Source organism: Lucilia sericata, unplaced genomic scaffold (genome assembly GCF_015586225.1).
Source record: "Lucilia sericata isolate MDLA Ls3-8-SP2 unplaced genomic scaffold, ASM1558622v1 Contig000132F_arrow, whole genome shotgun sequence".
Lineage (NCBI taxonomy): Eukaryota > Metazoa > Arthropoda > Insecta > Diptera > Calliphoridae > Lucilia > Lucilia sericata.
In genome coordinates, this window is record NW_023994164.1 from 481739 (window position 1) to 504248 (window position 22510).

At 30.3% G+C, this 22510-nt stretch overlaps 1 protein-coding gene across 1 annotated transcript; it reads left to right on the forward strand.

The window, feature by feature from the left end:
• The first annotated feature begins 2967 nt into the window (after window positions 1–2967).
• LOC119600969 (leucine-rich repeat protein soc-2 homolog) lies at window positions 2968–19010 on the forward strand. Its single transcript, XM_037951573.1, has 4 exons — window positions 2968–3291; window positions 12268–12927; window positions 12999–15131; window positions 18895–19010. The coding sequence occupies exons 2-3, from the start codon at window positions 12501–12503 to the stop codon at window positions 14441–14443; spliced, it is 1872 nt and encodes a 623-aa protein (XP_037807501.1). The 5' UTR covers window positions 2968–3291; window positions 12268–12500; the 3' UTR covers window positions 14444–15131; window positions 18895–19010.
• Window positions 19011–22510: the final 3500 nt, after the last annotated feature.

A 22510-nucleotide genomic window follows, 5' to 3' on the forward strand; every position in this document is an offset into this window, starting at 1 on the left:
TTAAATACACAATAACAGTAAAACAATTTCAGATTGTCGTAGTCCACGTAATATTTTTTTGTAACTCCGTAAAGAAAAGATTTTTTTATTAAAAAAATATATAAATAATAAGCAAAAAAATGTTTTAATTAAACAAAAGCAAAGTTAAATAGTGCACCTTTAAAGATAAATTAAGAAAATTAATAAATAAGTTATAAAAAATATAATAAATTTAAAATAAACATTAAACTAAAATTTTAAAGTGAAAGTTGTATATGACGGTCAGAAAATAAAGAATTTTTGCTATTTTTCTACAATTATTTACTGAGACCTAATAAACATTTTCAAAAGTAAGTCTATTGTCAATATTATTGGGATCTTTTTAAAAAAAAACTTAATTCATTTTTCAATCAAATAATTTGTAATTTGTTTAATAAAACTGCTGCTGTTGTGTCTCTTAACATAAATTATGTATAACATTTTACTATACCCACATATTTTCAAGTAGGGTAGTTTTTTTTCGGAAAAACGACCAAAAAACTTATAATCGTGTATAGGTATTTCGAAAAGAAGAAGTAGGAAGAAAAACAATATAAAAAATATACAACAAATCTTTTTATGTTAATTTTGACATTTTATTATACACGCATATCCGGTGCCATACAAAATCATGTTGTCTAGGATAGAGTAATAAGAACGAACGCCAAAAAAAAATTACACACACTTTATTTTTTGGAAACCTGTCTGTACATATTCACATAAAAAGGTATATATGTATTACATGTCTGTCTCTGTAGACAATGTTGAAGAAAAAGTAAAAGTTTCCATATGTAGCAGCATATTGAAAATTGAAAGTTGTATATTTTGAATATTTAAAGGGCCCTTACTTATGTCATGCAAGCATTTATTTTCCAAACTCATTCCCAAAGTTTGCGTTTAATTTTTGGTGAGGTCATTTGCATGTTTAAACTCATAATAATAAAAACATGGAATGGGGGAAGAAGTTACATTAACTTTTCCAGCTTTTAAGCTATGAGTAAGTACTTCTAAATAGATCATCATATAGTATAATATGTCATCCTAGTAATTTTTAGTTAAGTATTTTAACCCTTAAATACATAGCGTACCATATATGCTACATGACTTTAAATAATTAATTAATTAGTATTAATTAATTTTGATAGTACTCTTCGTACAAAAACCATTATAGCCCTCATAAAACTTTAACAAATTTAGTTATTTAAAAATTTAATTCTTTAAACAGTAAGACATTATATTGTTTATTTCAGAACATAATTTTCAGCACTTTTGAGCTTTCCAGTATTAAAAAAAAATCATTAAAACATTAATTTTTAGTTTTATATTTTATATTTTTAGTTTTTAATATTTTTAGTTTTTTTGGTCTTACCTTCTGATTATAAAAAATAATTTGAATTTTTATAAATTTGTTAATAATGTTCCATATGTGGTACACATAAGAAATCGTGTTTTGTTTTTTGTTTGTGATTTTAGAGAGAAAACGGTACATTTTCGAATGTCCAATTCGATTTTTTCAGCAGTTTTTACTTATTCTTGGTTTACATTCTTGAAGCTGATATCCTTTATTTTATTGTTAAACTAAAGGATAGGCATCAAATGATGATGTCTCAGACAATATCAAATATCCCAAATATTACTGGTAAAATCAAAAAAGATGAGCGGCATTCTAAGACGATCTAGCTACCTATGTCCTTCCGTCCGTCCGTCCGTCCGTCCGTCCGTCTGTTGTTGCCACTATAGTGCCCACCAGAATGAGATAGAAATTTTCCCAAAATGTCTACTCTTGGTCAGAAAATTTTGGTATTGAAAATGGGTAAAATCAATCCACGATTCCAGATAGCCCCCATATAAATATGTCCCCGGAATACTTTGTTAACAGGCTCCAACAGACATAAATTCATTGATTATGTAGCTTCTGAAATGAAATTTTCCATAAGTTAGTTTTTTGTACCCAGAAATTATATTATAAAGAATGGCGGACTTCAGACCATAATTGACACTAATAGTGTCCCCTACAAAAATGATTTTAATGCTCATTTCTGGCTTAAAAATAACTGTACAGCAATGAAATTCGACATAAACAGATTTTATTTAAACCGAAATCTCTCTACACAAGTATATGACGATGGGTCCATAATTGACTCCCCCGTATAAGGTCACCTTCAGAAAGTGACTTAATTCTCTTTACTGACTGTATTATGGAAACCGAAATCTCTCTGCCAATGATGATCCCAGATAAAATGAATAAACCCATATAAAAATAATTGATTTATAAAATTCTAAGTCCATAGATAGTAAATTTTGTGTCTAACACATCTCTCGGTAGAAAAATTATTTAGAATAGATTTTTCTACAGAAAATTTCGTTTATAACAAATTTTTATATAGAAAAATTCGTATAAAACAAAATTTTCTACATATAACATTTTACGTAAAGAAGATTTTTATAGATAATTTTATGTATAACAGTTTTTTCTGTAGAAAATTTTGTGTATAACAGATTTTTCTATAAAAAATTGTATATAAAAGAACATTAATATTCTTCTATCTGGATATCTGGCTTAACTTTTCAAATACCTTAACTTGTATAATAGTTATTTAAAAAATAGGAAAATGATACTAAACATTGTCGAAATTACTTTTTTCTATATTATGACAGTCTTGTCTGTATTAAACGAGCGATATTTGTTTCAGTTTTGTCTAAAAATATAGGAAAAAAGTACTAAAAATGATTTTACCCACAGCGGAATATTGCTTTTTTATATGAAGTTGTATTAAGTCCGATTTTATATACATATGACAATTTAAAAAGTTTTATCACTCGGATCACGTTTGTATTTAATATATCATTGAAAAATTTACAAACGCAGCTAAAAACTTTGTCGGCTCACAGCCAATTTTAAACCGCCGCAGTTAATTTTAGTGTCAGCCACCACCGTCGTTAATGTTTGTCGGCGTAGGGCTCTCTGCAGGCCAACAACAAGAACTCTGTCACTTCTCTTCTGTGTGAGAAGATAGAAGAATAAAAATAAGTTTTGTAAAACAATATAAAGAAATTTTATTAGATAAAAGTGCAAAACAATAATAAAAACATTAATAGTTGATTATAAACAGTGTCAAATAAAAATATCAATATATTTAAGTGTTTTAAAAGAAAGTAAGGTGTAAAGAATATTGATGAAACATGTAGAAAAGTGCCCAAACAACAAAAGAAATTCAACTAACCGATTGGAAAATAAAACAAAAATATGGAATTAATTTACAAGAAAATACTGTAAGATTAAATAAAAATATATATAAAATATTCTTATAAGTTTGCCTATTAACTTTTTTCATTGTACTGCTTGTAAAATTCGGAAATTCTTGTGCAAATTCTTTGTCTACCCATTATTTTGGGATTTCTTTTGTTTTATGTATTTCTGTGTTGGAAGATAGCCTATTAAAAATCTTTTCCGATGCTTTTATATTATACTACATACACTACGCCACTTTATTGCAGTGGCTACTATGCAAGTTTGTGTTAATACTATGTACCTATAATGCCAAATATTTCGGGAGTTTTGAATTAGTTACTAGTGCGTTTTAAGGATGATCTTCCTAGTAATAAAAAACTGGTTGTAAACCTCCATCGGGTGTGTTCTGCGTTCTTTTAGAAGTGTAAGTCGAATCCACAACCTCCTTTCTGGCAGACTAGAACACATAACTACTAACCAACCGGTGGCACAAGTTTAGTATTTGATCACATTTTGTGGCAAGGAAGTACTCTGTGGGAACTAGTTCAAATTGGCCTTTCGTTTTACATAAGTAACCACCACACAATTTAGATCGTTGCAAATTACTATATAATTGTGTACGGTATTATTAAGTCGGTTCCTACCATTTTATATGTGTTTTTATTTTTTTGTATCCAAGCGATACAATTCGTTCAATATGGCCCTGTCTGTTCAATAAAGTGCAAAAAAAAAACAAGAACAATAATAACAAAATAATCAACTCCCCCATAAATCAAAACAAATCTGTACTTGTATTCAATATAAAATAGAGTTAAATTTTATAGCACGGTTAGAAAATAAAAGTGAACAAAATATAGAGAAATATATATAGGTAGTTAGGTATTCTAATTCTAAGGACTAAAAATTAGAAACTACTTTACTATAATTTATTAAAATTAACACTTTCTTTACTCCCTATAAGAGAAATTTTTAATTTGCAATTAACTTAATAAATATTTATTTTTTAGATAATTTCTTAAAAAATATACATAAAAAATATGCCGTCAATATTTAAAAAATTGAAATTTTCATTTTTAATAAAGTAAAAAAATTATAAATAACGCAGGCCAACGATGAAAAAGCTTTTTAAATAATTTTTACTATTCCCAATATTGTTTGGTGTGCTGATTCCAAAAATGTCGTATCAGCCACCAATTTTCCATGTTTGTGCTCGTAACTGTATAATTGAGTGCCAGATATTCAATTCTGCTTCCAGACTTATACTTTGTGTTATTAAAATGCATTCTAGGAAAAATTATTTTTGCAAAAATTTGACCATATATTTTAACATATTCGAATAAAACGATGTCATTATGTTCAATATATTCGTATTTTATTGAATATGATCTTAATTATATAACGTAAACTTTATTTTAGGGTATAGTTATAAATTGGAAATCTTTCAGACGGTAGTTTAAAAACTCCAATTTCTAACTATTAAAAATTTTATTAAAATAATTTTAAAAGTTTTAGAAAATCTTTAAATGATTTATGAACAATAAAATACATCAATATCTCTCACAGATTAGTGGTACCTGTGAATTAAATTTTGAGCATTTCGAAGAAAACTATATTTTTGGTAATATTTTTGTAAATTAGGCATAATTCTTCACTGTTAAACTTTTTATATAAAACCCCTCTTTATTATTATAGACCAGAAAGTAGGAAATTTATATAGAAAGTTTTAGTAAGATCAAATAATATTAACCCATAAACTGAAAAGATCAAAATCAATATTGGGAATATTAGGAAAATTTACTTTAATAGTACCGAAATAATATTTAGTTTTCAATCGACTGAAATGAAACTTGAGATATGTAGTATGTATATTATAAAGACCCATATTTATAGTGAAAAAAAAATGAAATTAACCCTTAAACGTAAATAAATTTCAAAAATTTTTTAAAACTTCCGTTATACATATATGAACAAAATATTCAATGCCGTTTTGAGAGAAAGTTGTGGGTGATGAAGAAAAACAGATATCAGATTAGGAATACTTATGGATATAGAAATCTATTTAGCTATGTCCGTCTGTCTGTATGTTTGATGAAAACAAAAAGACCCAGATATCTTCAGGATCCAAATGTTCAATAATTCTATCAGATATGCTTTCGAGAAATTTTCTTTTAAAAATCGGTAAAATCTATTTAAAAATAACAGAGATATGAGCGAGACTTCGGAAAAGAACGTAAGTTTCTCGAATTTTATATATATTTTGGATACTATGTTCGATATTTAAATGTGTATATAAGAAATACGTATATATCCAAAGGAAGTTATTTGAAAGACCTTTCAGTTGGTATGACTTCTTTTTATACAATTAGAAATAAAGAATTACTTGATCGAGATATGTATGGCCGAAAAGATGGAACAAAAAATATGGGCTTTTGAATGTGGAGTTTTTCTTGTAAAAGTTAAAAAAGGAAATTTTAAAGAAAAAAATTTTTTTGTAAAACATTTATATAATTAAAAAAATTAAACGTATAATTAAAATACATAAAAGAAAGATTTTTAAAAAATATTATAAAAATAAAAAAAAAGCCAATCCATTTTCATAATTATGTCTTTAATTGCCCACAACTGTAGTCGGCTTATTGTCGTTTATTTTTATCCATTATTTTATTAGACAAGAAAAGATGTTTTCTGTTTTATTTATTTTTTTTATTTTAAATGTGTTCTGTTTATTTACATTTCTATATTGCCTTGATTTGTGATTTTGTTGCATTCTACATTGATCGCATTCCCGCCAGCCAGCCACCACAATATTTCCCCCAACCTGTGGTTTTGTCATATATTTGCTTTCAATATTCAACCCATTTTTCCTCAACTGTGTTTATACATTTATTTTATTTAATATTTCTTTCTGTGTTTGGCTTATTTATGAATTCTTACTAATTATTATCATTTTTTTTGTAGTAGTTGTTGTTCATATCTTTCTTAAAGCAACAAAAACAATTTACAAACAAAAATATTAATAATAGTGAAATTTTTGTTTTGTTGTGATGAAAATGATGTAGCTGATGATTCAGTTGTACAATTTTTTGGTTGAAAAACATCTACAAAAAAAAAATATATTTATATAAACAATTTATGTATAAATGAATGTATATGAACATTAATAAATACATTGTATATGTTTTTTTTTTACTTTATTATTTTTTTGTTGTGATTTATACTTTTCATTTTAATATGTTCTTTTTATACGTATTTATCGTACTTCCAAAGAATGAACTTAATTGCTATGTTTGTTGACAACTACATTGAGCTGTCGTTACTTTGCTGTTGTGTTCTTTTTTTGGGTTATGCTATTGATCCATATGTTTAAGCAGCAATACTACTATATGTTGCTTACTTTACACACTCAGCTCATTATCTGAGATTTCCTTATAATTGTTATTGAAAAATATACTACATCATATCACAAGACCTTGGAAATTCCAGAAAATTTAAATAAAAAATCTTGTATGTAGCACTCTATTTAAAGAATTAAGAATAATTCATGCAGATATTCCCTGTAAATCGAATTTAAAATTTTTATAAGAATAATTGTCCAATTCTCACTATCGATGTCGTATCGTTATATGTATATGATTTTAGACTATGAACAAGAATGAACTTCTCAATAAAACAAGTTAGAATTTATAGTCGTGCATGGTCGACCATATGATACCCAGTGATTATGTTAAAAATGTTGATTATGTTTTTAATAATATTTAATTTAATTTTTTTAAGGATACAAATGTGGCTTTTAACCCCAAAAAATAAATCGAAAATTTATGATCAAATATCTGTGGTACTTCTAGCATTTTAAATAAAAATTTTGCTGTACATTTAACAATATCGCAGGACCATATGAATCAACTCAAAGGGAAAATCTATTTCTGATGCTTTACTTTTATTTTAAACAAACAAAAAAAGACATTGATATAAATATTCTGGTAATAATCTTTCTGTAACATTTAACATCTTCATATTTGTAGAATTAAATGTAAACTTAATATTTCTTCAAGTTTTTGTTGTTCTAACACCTTGATCCTTAGGGTTTCTGCGCCAAGAGTTACTTCTACTGGATTAGTCCATAAATTCATTGGAAAATAGGGTGGACTGTACAATTATAAAATTTTTCCTGGTTCTAGTAGCACCAGATATCTTATATTCTTTGACCGCGAATCAAATTAATTCTTCAGTTTATGTTCCCGGCAAAATAGAGGTATTGGTAGCAACTTTCTTGCTGGAGATGTGCCTGGAACAATTTGTACGCGGTAGCATATTGTGTGTCTGGGTTTCCGATTTTAGCTTTTTAGCTCATAACTACGTCAAATATGCTATTATCTCTTTAAAACTTGGTATAAACGCTTTTTTATAAAACCCAACTTAATGCACCTTTTCAAAGGTAATCAAAGCTGAAGTTACTGCTTCATGGCCAAAGTAGAACATGATAAAAATTAAAAATTGCAAAAAAAAAGTCCGAGTTTTTTACTTAAAGGTCAGTAACTCAAATATTTTATATTTCTTTTTGATTAAGAGGCAACACTTACTTGTATATTGAAAATATCAGATATGAAAATCGTTTGAATACCCCAAAACTTGGATTGAACACTTCAAAAATTGGTGCTTTTCACATCTTTTTTCACTTAAAAAGTAAGTTAACGAAGTGATAGGGGAAAACTAAAAGTATATTCGCAATCTTTGGACCATTACGAAATAGAATTAGTATATGAGAACCCCTGTATTTTATTATACACCACTTTAGTGGGGAGGGTATGTTGGGTTTGTGCTGATGCTTGTTACGCACAATAATATTGGTCCTATACACAGCTTAAAGTATACCAATTGACTTAGAATCATTTTCAGAGTCGATTTAGCTATGTCCGTCTGTTTGTCCGTCCGTCCGTCCATGTAAATCTTGCAATCTAACTACATGCAAGTCGCAACTTTGAATATAATTCAATAAAATTTGGTATATTGTCCCAGGGACGAAGCCTATTGAAAATGGTTAAGATCGGTCTATTATTTCACCTAGACCCCATACAACTGAACCTCCGAATAGGGCTTGTAAACCTTGTAATCAAACTAAATGTTGCATTTTGAAGTTACTTGAATGAAATTTGGCACATGATCTTCTATTGTACCGGAGATGAAGGCAATTGAAAATAGTTAACATCGGTCCATTATTTCACCTAGCCCCCATACAACTGAACCCACCGAATAGGGCTTTTAAGTTCATAATTATGTTTAATATACTGGTATCTCGACAGAAAGCTGCAAAACCAAGTGCTATACTAGCCCTGATGACCCTTATGAAATTTAAAATTATAGGACCTCATTTGACCCTAGCCCCTAGAAAAGGCCCCATTCAAAATTTGACTTAAATGTCCACAGTTTTATTCAGCAATAAATGGCTTAAGTATATCTGAGGCACATTTCAACTTAAATGCTTTGTTATGAAAACTAAATCACATTTTATTTTTGTAATTGGTATGGGGTATTACAAGGTCGGCCTCGCCCGACTATAATTTCCTACTTGTTTTTCTTCACTTTTGTATCACAGTGTAATCTACGTTTGCTCCAAGGAGCCGACATGTAAAACATTTTGCGAGCACAGCTTTAGCATTTGTAGTCAATGGTTACTAACCAATATTTGAGATCCTACATTATCACTTCTTCAGAAGGTTTTTTGAAATAAGTAGGAGTAAACATTCATTAATTACCTCTAAAATTGACTGACCTGGACGGTTTGAATATTCGATTAAAGTTTTATAGATGTCAGAGAATAAGTAGAAAAGTTATAAGAAAAATTAAATAATACTTTTTTCAGCCTATTTCCTATAATTTAATTACTCTTAAGAAATTAAAAACAGACTAAAACTTATTAAGCATTCAATAACTATAAATAAGTTAATTGTTTATTCAATCAAAAAATGTTTAAAGCAAAAAAGAATGAAACCATATTATGAATAACTAAACCAAAAGAAAAACTATATCATTCCAGCTGTCTTGGAAATGCGTCACAAATGACCAGTATAAACTGAAATAAGAACAAAAAAAAAACGTCATTAACAGACAATCAATTTTCAATATACTATACTATTTTACTTATTTATAATGCAACTTATTTGATTTGTTTGTTTCTTTCCCTCATTGACAGTGACGCCATATTTTAATGGTATGCATATGAATATTGTGGTAAAGACAACAAATTACAAAGTCCAGTAGGATAACTTCATATATAAAACTAACAATTTCTCTTGAGAATTTCCTCTTACCACATAATACAACAAAATATTATAAGATTGAAAAAATCGAAAAGAAGGAGCACACTTGCTAGAGGAAATAGGAGTAAAGTGATACCCTTTGCAATTACGTGTTAAGCTTAGTGTTGTATGCAGTTAAAAACCATTCATAATATGTATGTAAAATATGCATTAAGTACTAAGTATAACTAATATTGTTCATGTACATCATGGATGAAGTAAGTGCGCAAATCAATGCCGCCATTTATGTACTACTATAGCATACAACGACAAAAAATACAAAATACTTATTACAATTGAGTTTACGAGACAATATTATTATATTAATGTTCTTATATTGTCGTTGGGTATGTGTGTTTATTTGTGCTCCTCCGTTGGTGTTATTGTCAATTGCATACCAAATCGAGTGACAATAGTTACCAGTCATGGCAGAAGTATTTAACATTTATGACGACAATCTTTCATATTCTGACGCATTTGTTTTCTTTTTTTTTACAAAAGAAAAAACAAAGTAAACAGCCGGTCTACTCCTTCAGGTGTTAGTATAAAATACAAAAATAGTTCTTCAACATTTAATTTGGATATATGGAGTCAAGTTTTTAATTTAAAGATCAGCGATGAAATTAAAATTAATCTTTGACTTAAACAAATTGTATCGTGAGGATTTTGATGATGGTTAGGGCAAGGTTTTAATGTTCCTGAAAGAATTCGTTCACGTTAGCTGTTGAGAAAACAGTACCAGCCGGTTCTAGTATGCATCTGAAGTTATATTTCACTGTCCAACATCAATGGAGGTGTTGGTTTAGGACTCTATTACAGAAACCGTCTGTTAATACAACTTTTTTGAGGAAAAAGAACATGTATCAGATGTGATTGGGAAAAAGAACATGCATCAGATGTGATTGGAAAAAAGAACATGCATTAGATTCTGATGGTTGGGTTACAAGAAATTGAATGCTAATAGCAACACGTTATGTTGTCTGACCGACAGTAATCTTGTTCAGATGATCCACAGATTCGGATTCGAAATGCATTACCTCGCCATTGTGTGTCGCTGAGGAAGAGGTCAACAGTTGTTTCAAAATTTAGGGTGAAATATCTATATTTTAAAGTCGACACATTGGACTTTCAGATAATGCAAACAAATTTAAAAATAAGGGTCACTTAGGGTCGTTTTCAAACATAACAAAATTGATTGAGAAATCTGGATTCCAAATTCGGATGCGGCAGATCTTAATCCATTAGAAATGAATGGTTTCTGCGAAAAGTTTAAACTAGATCTTAACAGCATTGAGGATTAACATTCAATTATAATTATTTTAAGATTAACTAATCTGATCATTAAACTTCAATTTAAAAACTTGATCTAAGTGAAATGCTTGAATCTATTGATATTTGACAATTTTATTGATCCATCTTTTATTATGGACTTTTCAACTAACTAGTGCTTTTCTTTTATAACAAATTTTTGTTCCGCTTTTTTTTTTATTGTCAAGCAAGTCTTGTTTACTTCTTTCTTTTACAAATTTTTTATATGATTAAGTAATATGATCACGTTTCTTGCATTAAAAAATTCTATAATATTGTCTGTTTGACATACAAACCACAACAATACTTTTTTTCTTACAATATTGCCCTTAAATTAATTGCATTTTGTGCTTAATGAAGCACAAGTGTTTGTTTATTGTGATTTTTTCTTTATTTCTATATTGAATACGACTAAAATTTCAAAATGGTAATAAAAAAACATTTTCCGGTCGTTACCCATATGGTTTGGAAATTAATCAAAAAAAAAAAAAAAATGAATCAAAGATTGTAATCGTAAATTTTAGTTTATCGAAACTGAATTCTTTTAATATTTTGGAATAATTTTACTTTATTCGAGAACTAGTCCATAGTTTAGTACGAAGATAGTCAGTTAAGTAGTCAATCGACTAAATCATAAAATAATCGGTCCATAACAGTCAGTCGACTAGTCCATTGAATACTTAATCTACTAGTTCATATAATAGTCAATCAACTAGTACTCTATGGGCTAGAGTTGTAATGAAACTAAACAAAAGACTTGTCAACAGCCTAGTCCATAGATTAGTCAATATAATATTCAATCCTCTAATTCATAGGAAGATCAATTGACTAGATCATAAAATAATCGGTCTACTAGTTCATATAATAATCAAATGAGTAGTCCGTAACTAGTTCATAGAATACCTTATATTCTAGTTCATATAATAGTCAATAAACTAGTCCATAGAATAGACAATAGAGTAGTCCATAGCATAGTCAGTCGACTAGTCTATAGAATTTTCAATAGGGTAGTAAGTAGTCTTGTACATAGATTGGTCAATAGACTAGTCATGAAACTAATTAAAAGACTTGTCAACATCCTAGTCCTAGTCAAGAGACAAATGCGTAGACTAGACTTGTCCATAGACAAGTTAATTTAGTATATACTCCATAGATTAGACAGTAAACTAGTCCAAAAATAGAAAAATGCTGGTGAAAACATAAATAAAAGTCTGAGTTTTGGTTTCGATGAATCTTTTGGATGCTTTAAAGATTTGTGCCCATTTTGAAACTTTTACTTTATGAAAAATATAGTTCAAAATACTAAAAATTTTCAATAAACATTTGTGAAAAAATTTATAGCAAAAACAAAAATCCTTGCCACATTCCCTTATTCCAACTTATGTAAATGACTTCATATTTTTCTTTTTACAGATTTTCCTAACAAAATAAAAGGAATCAAAAGTTGAATACAACTGAATCACAAAATTATCTACAAAAACACCAAAGTGTAATTCAAAAAAAACCCAACGTCGTCATCGTCGTCGTCTTCGTCAATATCTTTAGATTATTTTATTTTTTTATATTCTTTTGTTATCGATATCTATATATACAGCGTCGTTTTGGGCAGCAAATTGTCATTACCAAACGTAAAACTGGGAAAAATTATGAACTTGTGTTCATCGGTCGGTGCAACAGCATCATCGACATCGTTAGCATCAGACGATTCACAACAAGAAACAACAACTGCCTGTGGTGGCGGTGGTGGTGGTGGTAGTGCATCAAATTCATCTGCCTGTGCTGGAGGCGGCGGTGGTGGTGGAGGAGGTGCTGTAGCATTGACAACACATTGTTTTGGTAATTTAACAACGCCCAGTTTACATACATCTGCATCATCAAGTTCGCATCATCATTCACATCACAATCAGGGAAATAGTAGTTCAAATAACAACGAAATGCCACCAGAAACCAGACCTAAAGTGGTGACTGTCAAGCACCCAGAATCGAATAAACCAAAACCGACAATGAAAAAAACGAAACCCATACAAGCCGATCAAGATGTTATCAAGGCACTGCAAAGATGTCGAGATGAAGGTCAGTTTAGTAATGTTAAAATACAACTTTCTTAATATTTTAATAATCGTATCATAATATTAAATTTTCAGGCATAAAACGTTTGGATTTGAGTAAATCATCCATAACCGTTATACCGCCCAGTGTTAAAGATTGTGTACATTTAACAGAATTGTATTTGTACAGTAATAAAATCGGTCAATTGCCTCAAGAAATTGGTCATTTGGTGAATTTGAAAACCTTGGCTTTGAATGAAAATTCTCTAACCTCATTACCCGATACCCTGCAAAATTGCAAACAACTTAAGGTGCTGGATTTAAGACACAATAAATTGGCGGAAATTCCAGCCGTCATATACAAACTGCGTTCTCTTACTACCTTATACTTGAGATTCAATCGTATCACATTGGTGGCTAATGATTTAAGAAATTTAACCAACCTCACTATGTTAAGTTTAAGAGAGAATAAAATACGTGAATTGGGCGACTGTATAGGTGCTTTGGTTAATTTGACTACACTGGATGTGTCACACAATCATTTGGAACATTTACCCGAAGATATTGGAAATTGCGTTAATTTAAGTGCTTTGGATTTGCAGCACAATGAATTGCTAGACATACCCGAGACTATAGGAAATCTAAAGAATTTAGTGCGTTTGGGTCTGCGCTACAATCGCTTGAGTTCGGTGCCGAATTCGCTCAAGAATTGCAAATGCATGGATGAGTTTAATGTGGAGGGCAACAGTATTACCCAACTGCCAGACGGTTTATTAGCATCACTAAGTGCTTTGACCACCATCACACTGTCACGCAATGCGTTCAGCAGTTATCCCACTGGTGGTCCAGCACAATTCACTAATGTTTATAGTATTAATTTGGAACACAATCGTATTGATAAAATACCCTACGGCATATTTTCTCGTGCCAAGGGTTTAACTAAACTAAATATGAAGGAAAATGTCTTGACAGCTTTACCGCTGGATGTTGGTACCTGGGTGAATATGGTTGAATTGAATTTGGCCACAAATGCTTTACAAAAATTGCCCGATGATATTATGAATTTACAAAATCTGGAAATTCTAATACTCTCAAACAATATGCTCAAAAAGATACCCAATACTATAGGACAGTTGCGCAAATTGCGTATTTTAGACTTGGAAGAGAATCGTATAGAGGTGCTGCCCAATGAAATTGGCCTATTGCATGAATTGCAAAAGCTAATACTACAAACAAATCAAATATCTATGTTGCCCCGTAGCATAGGACATTTAAATAATTTAACCCATTTATCGGTAAGCGAAAATAATCTACAATTTTTACCCGAAGAAATTGGTTCTTTGGAAAATTTGGAAAATCTTTATATCAATCAAAATCCTTGCTTGGAAAAACTACCCTACGAGTTGGCCTTGTGCACAAACCTTAAATATCTTAACATCGACAAGTGTCCCCTGAGCACCATACCGCCCGAAATACAGGCAGGAGGTCCCTCATTAGTTTTACAGTGGCTAAAAATGCATTCACCGTATAGGCAAATGTGAGTGGATGGTGTTATACGTACTTATTACGTAGGAAATGCATATTATTATCAAAATTCACCAGCTCAACAGCCACAAACACAAGAGCAAAACTAACAGAGAACCAGAAAAAAGTGTGTAATTACATGAGTATGCGTCTATGACATCTAAAATGGAAATTTGATTCATATCTTAAAGATTTATTTATATTTCAAAAAAAGCCAACTAACAACTACTACTACGACTATTTATTTTTAATAAATTGAAACTTATTTAAGAACTTTTGAATGAAACCAATTTATAGAAAAAAAGGTTCTTCGAACAATTTATTTAAAACCAAACGAATGCTTAATCAAAACACAACTAATAACAAAAGTTCTACTTACAATAAGCGTATTAAAAAATAACTTGAAAATCTATATACATATTAATTTATAAAAAAACATATAATGAAGCTTTAATTTGTTAAGTCAAATAACATAGAACAAAAGAAACCCTCTAAGCCTATAGAAAAATATCAGCTTAAGAAAATGTTTAAACTCGATTAAAATATTTTTTACTAAAACGCGTATATAAGTACACATAGAACAACGTTTCAACTAACTATGTTACACGTATAAATGTACTTTCTTCGATTTTTTATTCAGCTTTTGCAAAATCTTCAATATTATCCATTTTTATTTCAACAATCTTCAAAGTCATCGATATAAAGGTAAGTGTGTTTGATTTTATTTTAAAATTTTGTTTTTAATTTGAAACTATATTTTAATTTCTTTATAATTTCAAAATTATTTGGAAATACCACCATTAGTCATTAGTTTATAACACATCAAAATATTGGACTTTCTTGTTAGTATTTTGTTTTACCAAACTATTTTTTAAATCAATTTACTATAACACCCACTTTATACATTACCATGACTAAACGAAGTTGTACTCAGACTCTCTATAGTGTAAATTGTTTTGGCACTGTTCACTGATTGGAAGCTTGCTCAAAGGGAATGTTAGAAAGTTAAGGGCGAAAGACTTAGTGAATTCGTATCTATCCTATCTATACTAACCGCATATAAAACAACTATCTGGACAATAGAAAACATTAATATCTTCGAAGGAAAAAGGAAGGAGGTAAAGAGAAGGATTCAGAGTCAGCTACAGATACAATGTCGCTGCAATCAAAAGTCATTATTGAACCAATGCATTATTGTCAAGGGGCTTTGCATTACCCAGATGATGAATTTAGGGGTAATTTTCTAGCCAACAGATTCGTTAGAATCCAGTTAAGTAATGTGAATAAGTATTTTTTCGATTTAGTGCCTAATTAACTTGTTATGAGGATTTTATTTTTCAAATTTTATAAAAATAATAATATGATATGACGATTTTTTACTTCAATCTATACTCATATTTAAATTAAAATGAAAATCTGGAGGCAAAATTTATAAATACAGTCAGTTGAACCAGATATAATATCGACAGTGCTATTCGACGCAAGTTACGTCAATTCTAAATAGGGAGAGGCTAACAACTATGATAATTACCGAACTATTGCAATATGTTGGAATATCAAACGAGTTCAAGATCAACTCAGGAGCAGTGCAATGCTCCGTCCGGAGATGCCAGTAACATCTATAAATCTTTTCATTCAATTTTAAATTTCGAAGCCCTTTGGAGATTAAAGCAATGGAGCATAATATGAATTAATTGTTCAACTACAACATCCAATGATCCCATTCCCAAGCCGTGCCTCAAGGTGGAGAACTATCGCCACTTTTGTTTAACTTCTACCTCTCTAAGATAACCGCACCCCCACAAGGCGTGGACGTGATTTCATATGCGGATGACTGTACAATAATGGCGACAGGCCACAACATTGATGAATTATGCATTCTGCTGAATGGTTACCTCTACGAAATACATCAGTTCTTCACTGCAATTATCACCAGTAAAGTCCTCAACAACACTTTTTACCACCTAAACGAAGGAAGTAAACCTAACCCTTGGTATCGTGGTCGATGGAGTCCAAATTCCGACCGAAATTCTTGGGGTCACATTTGATAGCCTATTTACTTCCTCAGCCACTGCAATCACGCACAAACAAGTAAACATGGTCTCAAAGCACTAGACGGCAGCACTTGCGATATAGATAAAGAAACCTTGTTAGCTACATATAAAACGATTGGTCGGTCAGTGGTTAATTATGCTCAAAGCTGCCAAAATGCCGCCCTAAGGACTGTATCGGGCTGCCTACAAATTACCTCGGAACATCACCTGCACGAGGAAACGAAGGTCCTCCCAGTCAAGGATCACAATGTCATTTTGGCTAAACAGTTCCTCCTAGTATGTCATCGGAGGAGTCATCCCAACTTTAACATCACACGGTTGGATACTCCCCCGAGGCATGTCATGAAGGATATTCGTATATACGAAGAAAACATACTCAGATATGTGCATGATCCATTAGATCAGTCCTCGTATTCGGCAGCTTTAAACGACATTCATAGTGACGAATGTCGAAGTGCTTTACGTTAACACCTGCCATGTTGACCTATTTCACGGTGGTCTTTTTCAACCACTGGGTGAGCTTTGTGACTCACCACCGCCCCATTGTGTTTTGGCAATTTACGTACATATATGGATGTTCCGGTCCAATATACGCGCTATCTAATCTCTGATCATTGCTGCCCCGTTGCTTAACTTCCGAGATGTAAAACATCACTTTCGTTTACAACCACGCAGATGGGATGGCCTCTGTTGAGTCACAATAATAATTGGTAATTCTGGTATGAACAGAGTTTACTCTGAACATACCTGGACAAGGAAGGAGAATTCAAAGCACACTTCTAATTCATCTGACACACTCATAAGAGAACAACAAACGAAACACTTATTCTAATTATACGGGTGGACGAGGCCCGCATACCTCTACATTCATCCCGTATCATATACAATTAACACCAACTCATTTTCAACGCTTAGTCCCACAGTCACTCCTCTGTAGGGTTTCAGTTGTCTTCGGCAACAGCACCGAACTTATCCCGAAATATAGACTGTACCTTACATCAGTCTTATAAACGCCACTTACTCTCCCCGCCAATTTGGGTTTAAACGACAGCCACTACGGGGATCCCGAAGGAATCTCAACCAACTTACCAGCCAGGCCATAGTCCTGCGGGCAACTGGCCACCCGTAGTACCAGATTATGTCAAATCATACCAAGGACTAGTAAAGAAGTGAAGTTACAACACCAGTTTATAGTCCCGGCAGACTAGAGGTACTGTTAGCACTGTTACCCCTGGATTGCAATACACCAAGATGGGATTTATCACCAAGGAAAAATGCCCGGGGGAAGGGGGTGGCAATCATAGAGTCGCCGCGGTCGCAGGATACCGTAGAATTTCATACTTGGAGGTCGCCCACCGAACATAGCAGACACGGAAGAAAACCAGCCGCGGAAAACAGTTATGGCACAACTATGATCGTGATGGAGCAACATGCTTAACGCCTACTTGTCACATATAGACCCCCAACGAATGTCCTGCATGTGGTCAGAGTCCTCACATACCCACCACATATTCAACTGCTCAGCAAACCCTAAATCACTCTGTCCAATGGAGTAGCCAAATTTTTAGGCCTGGACATTGACGTAGAACCCCCAACTAGATTATTGTATAGTTTTAGCTGTTACAACAACAAAGTGCTAATAGAGACAATTTCAATAGTTTATTGTTATATCTATTGTATCTATAGGAGGTGTAAATATTAAGGAGCCAGAAACTCTAATATACCGGACTATTGCAGGATATGCTAAGATGCAAAGAAACTAGAAACGATTGAGCACATAATTTGCACTTTTCTAGAATACAGATTCTTAGGTTGAAATGGCTGGGAAATAGGTTTCATGACGAAATTGGGAGAAATTGCGGGACTCAGTCTACGCAGTTTCTATTCTAGTAATTTCTTTGACTCAGATTCTCTCATAATTCTTTCATTGGTAATCGCTTCAGTGAAAACTTTCAGGTTGAAATCTTTTGGGAATTTAACAATGTTTTATACCTCCCTACACTCCTTCCTTTATTTTCTTCTAGTGGTTTGTTTTCTCCAGCTTTAGATCTTCATTCTCTACAAAGGACATCAGAATGGAGCTTGTGCTCTTGATTTTAAATTTAAACCGTAAAATTTTATATCTTAAAAACATCTAATAGTTTTCCTTTTGCGGAATATTAGTTTTCTTTAAGTTTTTTTTTACTTTTCTTATGCTTTTGTGATTTATTATTTTTTGTTAAAGTTTTATATTAATTTCTTTTGTAATTACGAAAGTGTAAATGAGTTCCGTTTTAAAGTGTCTTAAAATTATTTTTATATTTACAAAAAAATTATAAAAGTAAATTGAAATTGAACAAATTAAATTATAAACTTATTAAACTTTTTTTTAACGTTTTCATAAATAATCTAACTTTATTTATTACATTTTACAGACTTTTAATGTCCAAAGAAAACAATAGCTGCAGAAAAATAAAGATTGTTTTCCAACAAAACTACAACTAAACTATTTTCTTAAAAAAAAAAACGAATAAAAATTTGTCCAATTAAACAAAATAGACAAAAAATGTTATTTTGCATTACAATATTAAAATGGATAACAAAAATAACATAATATTTTTTTAAATCTAGTCACATTTTAAACAAAAAACGAGATTATGTGTAAATTATTTATCCCTTTAACAAATTTATTTTTTAATTTTGAATTTAACTATAAAAATTATATATATTTTTTATTTTTTTTAATCAAAAAACGGAGCTTTAAATATTTATATTAAAAATATAATTTAATAAATTATTTTGATTTTTTATATATTTTTTTAAATTACACATTATTTAACAAAAAAAAAAACTCGCGCCAAGGAATTGTTAAAAAAAATTATAACATTAAATATATATTTATAAGAAATTTAATAAAAAACGGAAAAATTTAATAAAAACCTGTTAGTTATATTTGTATGTAAATTAAACACAAAATCATTAAAACAATTAAAGACAATATTGCCTTTTAAGCAGCAACTAAAAAAAACAAAACGTAAATAGCAAACAATACATAAAGCGTAAAACTACAATAATTGCAATATTTATGTAAATTATTTAACTTATAGAAAATGTCACCAAAAAAACAAAGAACAAAATTCCTAACAAGTTTGATTTTAATCTTTTATTTTTTTAAATAAAACCGTAAAATTTGTACCTTAAAACAAACGAAATACAGCAATTTAAACATACACTTCCAGGTTTTAAAAGGTAATATTGACTTCTTCTTGTTTAATTATAAAAAAAATTATATATAAAAAAGTAAAACGAAAGCAAAACATACATTTATAAAATAATAATAATAATAATAATAAAAATAAAAACAATTGTAGATGTTTATATGTTATATGTGTTAAAATAATAATAATAAAATAATATTTAAATAAAAATTAAAAACATAAGAGTTTCAAACTAAAAAAAAAAGTAATTTAATAATTAATTAATTTACAATGTTCTTAAATTGTTATCAAAAACACATATTAAAAAAAAAAACAACAAATAAATAATGATAAATCAAGAACATATAAATTATAACAATAAAAATTTAAATTATAAATAAACATTAAAAAATTATATACATACATACATTTTATATGTTTTTAGTAATTAATTAATTGACAATGTTCTTAAATTGTTATCAAAAACACATATTAAACAAACAACAAGAACATTTAAATTATAACAATAAAAAACATTATAAAATTATTATAAAAAAATATACATAAAATTAAAGTATTTTAAGAGAAAAGAAACTCCTTAATCCCTTGTTTTTAGTTTAAAAAAAAAAAAAATATTATTTTTTAAATTAATTTGAAAGGAATCTTTAACAGCTTTTAACTTCTATATATTTTTATGAATGAATAGCAACAATTACTTCTGGAACTCATGCATTATAATAATTTTTTGAAGGGAACCTTTAATGGGGGTAGGACCAATTATGGCCCTATGTCCACCATAATTCAGAATTTAATTTCTGATGTCAAAAAACTGACATGCGAAATTTTGTGGCATTTGCTTCATAAACAACGAATTTGTGAATTTTTGAAGCTTTTTACAAAATATTCCGGGGGAACATCTGTTCCCACCGATTTTGTCCTATTTCAATACTAAACATTTCTGATCAATAAAGTATACTTTGGACTTTGTGTTAAAACTTTATTGGCCTGTGTAATTAATCAACACCTTTCTTGGTTTCAATCTTAACAATTTCAAGCCAAAAATGGCCGAAAAAAGAACTAGTTCCAGTATTGTTATAAAGATGTTGTATATGTTTTCTAAAGTTTCAATAGAGCTGGTCTGGAGTTTGATAAATTCGAACAAAAAACATTGATTACATAACTGATTCCAGAACCGTTTCCTAAAACCATTGTCGACTCCAAAACCAGTTGACAATTTTGAACAGTTGTTGTCGACCCCCAAAAATGTTGAAGGTTAAATTTAACAGCCTATTTACTGCCAGCAATTTGTGCAACTTCAATCACGCCCCTACTTGCGAAGTAGTAACAAGGTCCTCAAAACGCTAGCCTAGGGGTATGTATAAAGAAACCTAGTTATTTACATATAAAACGATAGGTCAGGCAGTGGTTAATTATGCTGCTACTGTGTGGCTACCTTAGCTCAATGCTACCCAGTGGTGAAACATTCAAAGCTACTAAAATGCTACCATTAAGGCTGTAATGGTCTACCTACAAAATTATCTCAGAACATCAGCTAGTACATGAGAGAACGAAAGTCCTTCTAGCCAAGGAAAACAACTACGTGTTAATTAAACAGTTCCTCCTAGGATGTCAACGGGGAAGTCATTCCAATTTTAACATTAAACAGTTTGATGCCCCTTCCTTCGTATAGACAAGGAGAACATAAGAAGTTATGTGCAGAATCCAATAGATCAGTCCTATTATACGGCAACTTTTAACGACATTCATAGAGACTCCTTCAATTCGATGGTCGTAGGATATAGCATAAATGTCGTATTTGACACGGAAGAAAACCAGCCGCGGAAAACAAGTGCATTTCTGACACAACTAAGTTCGGGATGGAACAACAGCAATGTCCGGCCTCAGGTGTCTTCGGTATACAAATCATTAATAACACAGTCCAAGGAATTTTCAACTCAGACACCAAAGTATACTTTTCTAAAGAATTAGGCAGTGCTGAATCCGAATCTGGGCTCAACATGTATCCATCGCATCAGGTTCTTGAGATCTCGTGCCCTAAAAGTTTTTTTTTGACATATTTGAAACTTTGTGATGTGATGGATTCAGAGTTGCGCAATCCTTTAGGAAATTTAATCTAGTCTATAGGTTTCGGCTTTTATAAAATTTCGCTGGATTGTGTAATTCTATCAGAAAAGCTTTTTAGAAGTTTGCTATTGAAATTCAGCAAAACCTGTTCATAAATTACGAAGATATAAGCTAAACTCTGCAAAAAGTCTCAGAATTTTGAAAAGCGAAATAAATACGCGACATTTGAGGTGTGTAACGATGATGTGACCGAAATGGAAACTGCTAGATAAAACTTTAATGGTCTAGAATATCGCGGGATCGTAATATATACTAATTTTATAAAAAAGTCGCTTAAATTTAGTTCTAAATTTGTTCTTTTTAAATATTTGTCGACACTAAGTATGAAAAGTGTTCATTTATCATATGAATATTTCATGTTAATGATTCCTTTCGAATTTCATTTCAAAGTTATGAAAAGTTTTAATTTATCATATGAATATTTCATGTTAATGATTCCTTTCGAATTTCATTTCAAAGTTAAACAATTATTATTATTTTTGTCCAGTATTTCAAAATCCCTATAGATGACTCAATACACAAACAAATCATAAATGTATTAATGTATCGTAATTAAGAACGTATAAAAAAACAAAACCCAGAAAATATAAAAATATTTATAAATAAAAAAAGGAAAGAAAACCCGTATGTTTACAATGACTATGCGCTAAACTTTCATTCTCTTAACAAGAAATCGAAATAAATCTTAAGTTTTTGTTATTTTTTTTTT